The sequence below is a fragment of the Castor canadensis genome, chromosome 12 (genome assembly GCF_047511655.1).
Source record: "Castor canadensis chromosome 12, mCasCan1.hap1v2, whole genome shotgun sequence".
Lineage (NCBI taxonomy): Eukaryota > Metazoa > Chordata > Mammalia > Rodentia > Castoridae > Castor > Castor canadensis.
The window spans coordinates 23,892,923-23,905,147 of record NC_133397.1 but is presented as its reverse complement, the minus strand read 5'-3'; the positions used below and the strand labels follow the sequence as shown (position 1 = coordinate 23,905,147).

Below are 12,225 nucleotides of genomic sequence, written 5' to 3'. Positions count from 1 at the left end.
TCAGAGACATCATGACAGTTCACCCCTACATACTTCAGTATGCAACTCCAAAAAATAAAACATTCTCCTACGAAACCACAAATACCATTATCATACCCCAAAAATTTAGCAGTCATTCTAATATCGTCTGGTACCCTGTCCTTGTTCAATTCTTCCCAACTGTCCCCCAAACATTTTTAAAAAGCAATGTATAATCAAGGACCACATATTTTATTTGTTTATATCTTTTAAGTCCTTCATTCTACAATAACAGTACCCCCTGGAGTGTGTGTGCATGTGTGTATGTGTGTGCCTGCACATGCCCAACACTGCCTTTTCAAAGACACTGTGAATTTTCTGATTGCTTCCCTCCTTCTTCCTTTACCTTTGGTGTGTCCTACAACTTGAAGCTAGAGCTGCCAGCGTGGTCAGACTCAGGCTAACATTTTTGGCAAGAAATCTTCATAGGTGATACTGGGTTTCAGCGTGTGGTTAAGATGACAGCCAGATCGCTCTATTATAAAGGGATATTCCCTTTGCTGTAGTGAGTACATATCATATGTGTCACCCACACCCACACCCCATAGTGAGTAAGCTACAGGTGTACCTCTCGAAGTACATGAAAACCCAGTTCCCCACCAACACCAACCATTCGCTTAATGATTTTAGTATCTGTTGGGAGATTCTTCTCTGACTTACTCATTAGGGGGTTGCAAAATGGTGGGTTTTAAACAATTCTATCATTCCTTTTGCATTAGTATCAGCTGACACTCTCTGTAAAGAGCTTTCTCTCATCAGTTGAGGTTTTGTGGTTATTTTGAACTCCTATTGAAAAGGTAAGATAATGCTTAATTCTTTCTTTTAAAAATCCTAACATTTAGAATGAGAAGCATTACAATAGATTTTATTTTGCCTTTTTATGTTTCCTCGTTACCATCAAGTGACAGTTTCTATAAAAAAAATTGTGAACTCATTAAGCTAGGCAACTGAAAGTTAGTCATTTATGCACCATCTTCTACTGCAAAAACATTTCTTACAATGGTTGAAAGGAGCAGGGAAAGAGAGACCCCCAAACTGTTTACATGGCCTGCGGCCACACACTGCGTTTCCATGGCTAATGAAAGCTCAAGATAAAGCACTTGGGACAACCTTGACACAACTGGTACAGATAGTCATGTTGTACCCTGTTAAAGTAAAACAATTCTATTTATATAATGGGGTTTATGTCAATTTACAAAAACAGCGCTTACTTTACAGGCTTAATGCAGGATCAGAAATGTTATTTTCGGAAAAGAAAAACAGATGATAAGTTTGCTTAAGTGGCTTTGTTTAAAAAAAGGGGATGAAAACAGTTCTGTGTACTTGATTTTAAAAACAGAAAATCATTTTAACAGAAACCCACAACAAAACTGGCTATAAAGATAGATTCCAATGTAATTATGGAAATTCATCTGAAGAGATTGTTCCTAAAAGCAGCCCATACTGTCCTCGGTTAGAGCACACAGAAGAACACCAATTTTAAAAGACAAGTAAAATTAATGAAAGGGAACCAGATAAGAAAAACTGACTGATTCTTACATTTCTGGGAAAATGATATTATAATTTTTTTGAGGAAAATGTATGGCTAGAAAATAATCTCAATTGGAGAGCTTTAAAAAGGCTTTTCTTCTCAGTTCTGGAAGACCCAATTTGCATTTTTCTCTATAATTCTGGGGCACAGATTTGAAGGCAGTGCAAAGCCCCAGAATGTAAATAAGAATTCTGCCCTCTGCTCTGTCTCGTAGGAGGGCAGTGGCTGGGGGAATCTGGTCTCAGGAGAAGCCATGACTCTGTGAAAGCTAAATGCTCTGGAATCTGGGCCAGGCCCACAGGCTGCGAAGCTGCCAGATTTCAGTTTCTCTGATATTTGGAAAATATTACTGAAACCTCTGAAATATTATTGCATTCTAAAATATTTCTTATATAGAGACGCATCATCTTCTGAATGACAGAGATACACAGAAGATCTATTTGAACGAGTCAACAGGAGCAAAGAAAATAGCACTTCGGCAATTAAACAAACCGAGTCACAGTCCATGTGGGAGAGGAAAGAGAGCCAGGGTCGCTAGTGCATTATCTCTAGTTTTCAGGTAAGTACGCTGGCTAGACATTGACAAGTACATTCTTACACCTTCTGGAAACATCTGACAACCACCATTACAGTGAATTCAGCTGCTTGCCAGTGTAGCCCAAAGGCTCATGAATGCAGCTAAGAGAAAGCTTTACATAATCTGGTATGGCTGGATAGAGGAGTAGTTGACCTGGAATTCTTTGACGTTAGGTGAACCACTCCTAGACATGAAAGGAAGAATCAAGGACTTGAGATTAAAAGGTAAGGTTCAGCGAAGCATCTTTAAAGAATTACCCTGATAGCAACTAGTGGTGAGCACAGCCATGGGAAGGAAGGGCTCACAGGTTCGGTAATAGCGTAAGAAGGTGCAAGGTGTAGCAAAGATCTAGGGAATAACGGAAACTTAGGAAAGATGTGACTTAAATATCCAGATATAACGTGAAGAGATGAAGCTAAGGGAGAAATAAGAAGTCAGGATACTCAGAAAAGGAAGAGAACGACAAAGAAATAGCACAAGAAACAGATGAATTGTAATTCAAAGCAGGTGAGGCAGATGTCAGACGGAAGCTAAAGTAAGAAAATGGAGTGAGGTGGCAGGAACCACCAGGGGCTGTGGTGTGTGGGAGGAAGGAGTCTCCCAAGACCGAGGGGTCCTGGGACTTGTGTTTACCTTGTTGGTGAGCAGGTGGCACACTTGGGGAACATAATCGATGAGACATCCTCCTCCTGGAAAAGCTGGGATGTGCAGGGCTGAGGAGCCTCCGAGTGCACTGAAAGGACAAGAACACAAGGAACACTTCTCTTAGGTTCAAGCAGCCTAGGAAGTGATGCCCCAAACAGAACTGGCTTCTCTTGTCCACGTGTGGCCGCCAACTGCCTTAGATTAATGATGATGGGAGTATGGGTGACATTTTGTGATTAAATTTCTGTGTTTTAATTCATTTTCTTACATTGCCATACCATTAAGAACAACTAAGGATCTTATCACACAACAGTACAAATTAGTAAATTCTGACTGGTGTAAGTGAATGTCATACAACATTAATGGGCTGTCTGCCTTATTCAAATACACTTTTATACTCCTCATGATGTCCAATTCAGGGCTGGACGAAAATAAGTTATTCATTAAACACTTGAACTGAACTAATATGAATCAATGTCATATTGCAAAGAAGAGACTAGTTCTATAGTTTATCAGTTTTGTAACCCTATATTCTAAAAGGTATGCAAGAAAAAGGAATAAAACAAATGAACTACTCAGGAGGAAGAGATCAAGAGAGAAGCCAGCCTGGGCAAATAGTTTGCCAGATCCTATCTCGAAAAAAACCTTTAACAAAAAAAAAAAAAAGGGCTGGTGGAATGGCTCAAGGTGAAGGCTCTGAGTTCAAGCCCCAGTACTGCAAAACAAAACAAAAAAAACCCAACCCAATCACAAAAGTGTATTTGGTAACCATTGATCCAATCACTTAAGATCCAATGTTGATTCAGAAATAGTTTCTAGAACTTTCATACAGGTAAAACTTCTATTTAAATTAACCAACATACAATTATTAGAAGAAACTATTCAGAAATTTGAAGCATGCATTTCATTTATCACCCTTAATCTTCCCTTTTATCCTCATTTGTTTTTCTTTTCTTTTTGAGGTACTAGGTGAATTCAGGGCCTCATGCTTGCCAGGCAAGCACTCTACTACTTGAGTCATATATCCACAGCCCTTTACACTTTAATTATTTTTCAGATAGGGTTTTACACTTTTGGCCTGGGGCCAGTCTTGGACCATGATCCTCCTGTCTACGTAGCTGGGATTACAGACATGAGCCACTGCATCTGGCCTTAGTTTGTTTTTCTTCTTTTAATGTATTTCTGTAAGTCCTTTGAAAAAACTCCGTCATATGGTAAGACATAAAACAAACACTCCGAAATTGCTTAATCCTGTGACTGCTATTATCTGAGTCCCCCCCAGTTACAAGGTTGTGAATCAAAGAAAAGGTTGTCACAGCAACCACCCCAAAATTCATATCTAAAGAGCCTAGAGCTGGTTTAGGGTTCATGATACAGAGGAACACAATTAACTACTGAAAGTCCAGATTCATCCTGTACTAACTACAGGTTTCTGAATTAATTTTTCTGGTAAAGATAATTTTATGTTTGTTTATAGGAATAAAAAATCCCAACAAACAAAAGCCTGGTGATATGAGAAAGTTGATGTAGAGTGGAAATATTTGATACTGACGTTTTCTACTCAGACGATAGATGCACAACAGCTCTGACAACTGACAGTATAAGACAGCACTTGACTCAGTGTGACATTAATGAGTCATCAGCGTGACCATTGCTTGCTTTCGATGCCCTTAGTGTAGACATTGGATTAAATTGGGTGTAAACCCGAAGACGTTTAGGAAAACTCCCTTGATGAGCTGTGAACCAGTGGCAGGATTTTGGTACCTGTCTTTCCACCCCTCTGTGAATTGTGCAATTCTGAAATACAGCCATGAAACAAAAGCTACCCATGATGATGGAAAGAAGCAGAGATGTGAAGAAATACAAAGCCAGGTGTTTGCTGCCAGGCCCGTGTTTTGGCATCCCTGATTATCAAAAATTAACACTTATTGCTAGGTGCTCTAGCACCTCATCCAGTTTAATCCTTCCACAACTCAGTGAGCTAGGAGTTATCATTGTACTTTTACAGGTGAAGAAATGAAGGCTGGGCGATCACAGGTCTTTGCCTCAGGTTCACACAACTAGTTGGTGGTCAAATCTAGATGGGCACGCAGGTCTGTCTACCTGTCACCACACAGTATGTTGCCTTCTGAGACACCAGGGAATTTAATGGCAAAAGACTGCAGGGCTGGGAACAAACAGCTGATCTGGCTCACTCAAGTCCACTGGGTCGGGTTCCAGATGAGGAGAACGGGCTTCTGGAGGGACTCAGACCATCGCTAAAGCAGACACTGTGATGGACAGCTCATCTCTCTGCAACCCTCCGAGGGGCAGTCAGGCAAGCACTGCTCTTCATGTTTGTCACACCTCAGCACCCATCCCACCCCTCAGTAATCAGATGCACTTGATCTTCGATGTGAAGAACTGACCGCTCCTGCTTAACTGCTTCTGAATGAGTTAGCTAGACATGCAGGGCGGGCCTCAATGTGTGAAGCACTTCAAGTGTATGAAAGACAGGTTTTAACTGAGTTTATTTTTAAAAGAATGCTCATTTCACCCTTTATTTAACTCAGTAGTTTCTTAGCTTGTGAGGATACAAAACCTAACATCCAGTGTCATACACTGGTAATTGCTGATTCATGGATGAATATTAACCCCATGGGTAAATGTTTAATAGACTTACTACAGCCTGAATGCTGCCCTGATCCCACCGAATAAACAAAGTCAAGTGCCATGAAATAAAAGTGCTATGATATCTCCACAGGGTGAAAGGTGGAGGTAAGATCTGGTGAGCTCCCATTATTTGATATTGATGAACCAAAAAAAGATTGGGCCAAGCACGTACAACAAAACAGTCACCCTGTGCAGACTCCAGGACTTGCTCAGATATCTCCAGGAATGTGGGGCTGGCGGGAGAAGACAGGCCTGAATAACTCCTTAACTGGCTATGCTGGGGTTGAGCTAGGGCAGGGGTGAGCACAAGATGAATGGGACTCTTGGTGCTGGGGTTTCTGATCTCTAGAATGGGGCAGGGAGGAGTCAGTGATCAAAAGGTGAGGACAAGTAATCAGTATGGCAGGGTCTCAGTCTGAACTTGGAAGGAGAAAGGATGACAAGGGCTGTTTTGATAAGACCTTCTATTTCTTCATGGACTAAAATGAAATGTGAAGCTAGTTGATAATTCTTAGAAATGAAAACTCAACAATCTGTGCATATAAATTAGAAGGATAAGGTCAGAGTTTGAAAATCTTTTCCACCAATGGAATTAATTAAATAGACCGAAAGGTAACCAGGAAAGCACTTCTGGCTCGGTCTCATTGGCTCTAAAAGATACATGTGGAAAGTGTCTCTTGAGGGTATTAACAGATTCTTCTCCATGCAAATGAAGATACTAGAGCCCTTTGTGAACCCTGCTCTGTCTGCAAACATTCAGAGTGTCTCTAGTACTGAAGATTTGACTTGGCTGTAGCATGACAGTATCAAGGAATTATTTTTGAGTATTCTGACAATGGAAAAATGCAGGGAGTCAGTCTGTCTAAGAACCTGGCTTGGGACCATGCGGTTTGATGTTGATCTACCATGAAAGAGCAACTCCCCGAGTAAAATGAGCAAAGCATAATTTAGACTGGAGAAACCCAGAAGGGCTAGGGATTCTGAAGCATCATTTTTGCTTCTGTCAAGTTTCTCTCTCTGATTCTACTTAACTTTCCCATTGGTGCAGTGGGGATTACACTACTCTCAAAACAACCCATCTCTTCAAAAGGCTTCCAGTAACAATGAGAATGCATAATAATATTAAAATATCACCAGACACTCAGAGAGAAACTATTCTAGAATGCGTTGAGTTTGAGTGTTCATGTCCCAGGGTCATGACAAAGTACTTTCAGGGACTTTTGGGTCAGTCTTAGTGTCTTGCTCTTGCCCTTGACTTGGGTTCTGAAGGCCAGGAGCTGACCAGGCTGCCTCCTCCACAGTATGACTCAAGGGAGTGTGGGAGGCTGATGCATGTAAATGGGGAACTTCCAGGATGGTAAACAGAGGTGAGCTGCCCCTAGCCTCCAAGTGAAACGTCCAGTTCAACACATCAACTTAACTCTGTTTAAAGACGAGTTTGCCATTCTGAATATATGACTAGAACACCACAATAAATCCTTTTGATGCACAGGAATGCCAGGGACCCCAAGATAGAGGACCCTCTATGACACCAGAGTATGTTTTCTGGTGGCCTGCCCGGCCAGCCATTACAATAAAGCAAGGCATTAAATAAACACTTTGACCAGGCATTTCATGGTCTCAAAGCCCCACAACAAATTTGCCAAGTATATCTCAAACTAGTCCATTTTACAAATGAGGAAACTGACATTCTAAGAGTCTATGCATCTTGTTTCAGAAAACCCAGCAGGCATGTTGCAGAGATGGACTTTCTGGTTCCAAAGCCTATGTACTTTTTCATTACAAATTCTTTCACAGAAAAATACTGTGGAATGTTTCAAAGTCTACTTCCTACCTATATATTGAAATAGTGTTATAAGTGACCAAAACTGTCCTCAAAGCTTTTACCTATAAAATTCATCACCTTGACATCTCACTTCTCCTCATCTTAAGACACTCATGTCATAGCAGGGCACCAGTGGTACATGTCTGTAATCCCAGCTACTTGGGAGGCTGAGATTGGGAGGATCTCAGTTTAAGGCCAACTCAGCCAAACAGTTTACAAGACAAATAACCAGAGCAAAATGAGTCGGGAGTGTGGCTCAAGTGGTAGAGTGCCTTCTTTGCAAGCATGAAGCCCTGAGTTCAAACCCCAATTCCACCAAAAAAAAAAAAGATAGACATGTCATAGTCACGTGCTGGTGGTTCATGCCTGTAATCCTAGCTACACAGGAGTCAGAGATCTGGAGGACAGCGGTTTGAAGCCAGCCCAGGCAAAAAGTCTGTAACCAATAGTTGGGCACAGTGGTGTGTGCCTATTATCCCCAACAATGTGGGAAGCTGAGATTGGGAAGGTCATAGTTCCAGGCCAGCCTGGGCAAAAAAAGTTCCTAAGAACTTTTCAACAGAAAAAAGCTAGGCATAGTGGCACACAACTGCCATCTCAGCAACTGCGGGAAGCTCGAAATAGGAGGATCACGGTCCAGGCCCACCTGAGCAAAAAACAAGACCTTGTCTTTAAAATAACTGCAGCAAAAAAGGCTGGAGGTATGGCTCAAGCGGCAGAATGCCTGCCTCCCAAGCACGAAGCCCTGAGTTTAAACCTCAGTGCAGGAAAAAAAAAAGATAACAGCACAAGTTAATCTGGCAGGATCAAAACCATTCATGCGTAGATTCTGAAAACCCAGAACAACATTAAACACGAAAGTAAGGAGAGGCTCTGATTTGGCTCTGTTTTCCACACGGATTTTTTTCTTTTCTTTCTTGTAAAACATTTTCTAGACCTGTTGTTAGTCCTTATCTCATTTTCTGGTTTCAATTTTGAGCCATCTCTAGAGCATCTTAATTCTTCAGTTAAGCAAAATCAGGATGTGCCTTGATATGGAAAATCTCAAGTGAGTACAGCAGGAGAAGAAAATGAACACCAGGAGATGAGCGTGAGAAGGTTAAGTGCACAGGCAGGAGAAAGTCTGGGAGTCACTAGACCAGACACTCACAGAGACATGGACATGGGCAGGCCTGGCCACAGCACACTGGTGACTAAGCCAATAGTTCCACTAAAACTGTCCCCAGAATAAGCAAGGTCTTTGTTTGCCATTTCTTGTCTCCCATTTTTAGAGGGATACATAAAAATGGAAATGTGTTGAGACTATGATTAAACACTCAGAAAATGTTCCTCTTTGGAGCAAAGTCTAATGAAGTTGAAACTGCTAAGTTGTTTCACTTCAACGGTTAATGGAATTATTAAACAGTAATTTGAAAATATGAAGGCAGATTACATGAATAATTTCAATCAGCTGTTCTGTTTAGGGACAGTATAAACAAAAGGAATTTAAAAGGCGGTCAGTAAGAAGGATTCGATTGGTAAATGAATTCTCCACTGAACAGAGCAGTGAACAAAAACTCCATTTACTAAGCACCAACTATGGACCAGGCACCCTTACCACATACTTTTCCAGCACACCGACCTGCAGGAGGGCCATTATTCCATCTGAGCAAATTAGAGAAGCAAGTGACGCCTCTTAGGCCACACAGGTGGTGATGAAAGACTAACTCCAGGCCTCTCTGACTGAATCCTGCCCCACTCCCAGGTTTTCAGCTATCACTTTGGAACTTCTAAATTCCAACTTGGAGACCTGACCTCTGGTTCCACATGTGGCTTGAGTGTCTCAAGCAGCTGCCTCCTCTGACCAAGCCCTTGAGGTTGTTTCCAGGAACACTTATTAAACTTATTTAGTTGCCTGAACTAAAGCAAAAAGGTCCCTTTTCGTTCTAGGAAAAGAAACTCCTGGAAACCTGGAAGAACGCTGAGGGCCAGAGGGTTTGACATTTTCCAGCAGAGAGGAGGTGGAATGCAAGCAAGGGAGTTTTACATTTAAAGAAATCTGAACGATGGGAACGTTTTCATTGCAGACAAAGTGTTTCCAACAACATGAGCACTAATCAAGCCTTTGTTCAGAAATGTGTTTTTTTTTTTTTTAAAGTTTGTTAACATCTCACAAAAGCCTTTAAGGGCAGCAATCTGAACAGATGTCCACCATCAGGATTTTGTTAGCATGTGGAAAAGTATTTTAAGTAAGGGCCCCAAAACAATAATGGACTTAGCAGATGTTGTTCTACGTAGATTCAGTAAGGAACTACTCAAAATGATGCCCGGCCACTAGAGACACGAGTAAAAGAGGAGAGAGACAAGCTTTTCCCTCTTGCTGCATCTCTATCCTTGATCTTAACTTGACAGGTAATTCCACAGCAATCTTTTAAATTTAATTAATTAATTAGTTAATTTTTTTGAAGGCAGGGCCTTGTGCTTGCTAGGTAAACAATCTGCCACTTGAGCCATGCCTCTTTTTTGCTTTAGTTTATTTTTCAGTTAGGGTCTTGTGCTTTTGCCCAGGCTGGTCTCAGACCAGGATCCTTCTCCTTCTGCCTCCCAAGGTAGGGATTACAGACATATGCCATCATGCCCAGTGCATTGTAATCTTAAAGGAGAGAAACTATTTTCAATGGTCAAGAATGAATGAATTTATTGTGAATGTGTTTTAAATTTACAAATCTGAAATTCCACAGAATGGCTTTATTGCTTTGCTATTATATGGGTCCTGGTTACTTTTCCTACAATCTATATTCACAACATTTTTACTGAAAAAAAAAATCAGCGCATACAATTGTCACCCTAAGCTAACTTACATTTTGCTAATTCCCTTTCACTGTACATAAGTTTTAAAGATGGTCAAAGACAGATGCAGAGAATAAGAAACAAGGTTTCTACCTTACCAAGGCAGAGAGGGCATCCATCTGCTTCTCACTCATGGTATTTACTAAAGGCTCACACCCATAAACAGTGTACACACAATTCAAGTCTCTGTGCTCAAAGGGCTCCTCTAGGTACCTGAAGCTTGGCTTGCACACCAAAATGAAAAGGTACCAGATGAGGCTAGCCAGGGAACTGGTACAGTTTACAATTTGTTTCCAAAGTGCTCACTGCTTGACTGTTTACAGGAACTTTACAAAGAAGGTGGTAAGTGTGAATATAAGCATTGTAGAGAAAGGAGAGGCTAGAAATGCCCAAACTGGGATAGAAACTAGGACTGTAATGTTTGTCTGAACCAGTAGTTTTCATGTTGGCTTAAAATAACCAGGGGAACTGGTTAAAGGCTAATATACCCAGATCTCACCCCAGGGAAGGCAATGCATTAGGTCCAGGAGGTCTGAAATGGGATCTGGGTATGGGCACCCATCCTGGGTAAAGGGCACCCACCTTTTGCATCCTGCTTCCCCTCATTCTGACTATGCACACAGGGACTGAGCCAGGGAGGGGAGTGGTTAAGGCAAATATGACTCCCATGCCCAAGGCACCAAGTCACTGAGCATCTGGAAGGTACTGCAGACCACACATGCTCTTCAGGTCAAGTATGGGAGAGATGGCATTTATGAAAAGAACTAGGAAAGAGGTGACTTCTGCTAAGTGCATGTATAAGAAAGTGAAATGTAGTCACATTGAGGTAAGCAGAAGGCAATGCAAGGGAGCAGTCAAATCAAGACTGGGCTGGATGTCAGGAGGATGCACAGCAAGGCAAAGCTATGGATCAAAGGCCAGGAATTCAGTGTGGATGGCAGACCATGAGTTCTGGGCCACAACGAGTAGCTTTCTGGCCCATTAAGAAAGGTATATTTCATACTTCAAGCTACCCAGGCTGTCTTCTGTTAAGAGGGAATCTGCCTGGACAGGGAGCAAGGGATAAAACTAGAAAGAAAAATGTGAGGTTAAGAAAAGGAGAGAGAGAGAGAGAGAGAAGGAAGGAAGGAAGGGAGGGAGGGAGGGAGGGAGGAAGACAGATCCAGGAGATAAGGAAGTCTGGGCTCTGAGAATGAATCTTAGCCAGTCTCACTACTTAAAATTTCTCCTTGACACTGACCATTTCCAAATTTATATCTCTAGTTCAGACCTTTCCTGAACTCAGGATCCAGGAACTTAGGCTCCTACTAAACACTTTAAACCTAAAACATACCTCAAACTTAACTTGCTCTCAAGCAAACCTTGCTCCTGCACACATCCCACTTCAGCAATGGTAGCTTGTGCTCTTGGTTCTCAGAGCAAACACCTCAGCCATCCAGCCTTCCCTCCTCTCTCTCACACCCCCACTAAATCAGCCTGGCTCAACCTTCCATAACTGCAGAGTTCTTCTGTTCCTTCTGTCAGGACCTTTCTCCCAGACCCCGTGGGGTTTGCTTCCTCCCCTGCTTCAGTCCAATTCCAATGCCACCTTCTCAGTGGAGCTTCCAGAACACCCCCTTCTGTCTCTGGCATGCTTCTTCCTAGGGCTCATACTCCCCATAGAGATTCTATATATTAGATTTGGTCACTGTCTCCTCTGACCACTCTTCACTAGAATGTGAACACTTTCAGAATGGGGTTTTTCTATTTTGTTCACTTCTATAACACCAGAAACAACAGTAATACCAAGCTCTATTAGACACCCCCCCAAAACTTGTAGTATAGGTTGAGTGTCCTTAATCTGAATAATCTGAAATCCAAAATACTCTGAACTCTAAAACTTTTTGAGCACTGATGTGATATCATAAGTGGAAAACTCCACATCTGACCTCATCCGAGAGGTCACAGTCAAAACACAGGTGCCCTAAAAATACTGTATTAAATTAACTACAAGCTATGTGTATAAGGTACATATGAAATACAAATAAATTTCATCTTTAGGCTTGTGTTCCAGCCCCAAGATGTTGCTTTATGTATATGGAAGTATTCAAAACATGAAAAAAAATCCAAAATACTTCTGATCCCAAGCATTTCAGATGAGGGATATTC

The 12,225-nt window shown here is 41.6% G+C and overlaps 1 protein-coding gene across 3 annotated transcripts in view; it reads right to left on the bottom strand.

Annotated features, from left to right (window-relative positions):
- Babam2 (BRISC and BRCA1 A complex member 2) overlaps window positions 1–12,225 on the bottom strand; it is a 372,389-nt gene that overhangs the window by 73,996 nt on the left and 286,168 nt on the right. For all 3 annotated transcript variants that reach the window (XM_020154590.2, XM_074049402.1, XM_074049403.1), the window contains one exon: window positions 2,760–2,859. In XM_020154590.2, coding sequence (XP_020010179.1) covers window positions 2,760–2,859 — 100 coding nt within the window. The remainder of the gene's footprint in view (window positions 1–2,759; window positions 2,860–12,225) is intronic.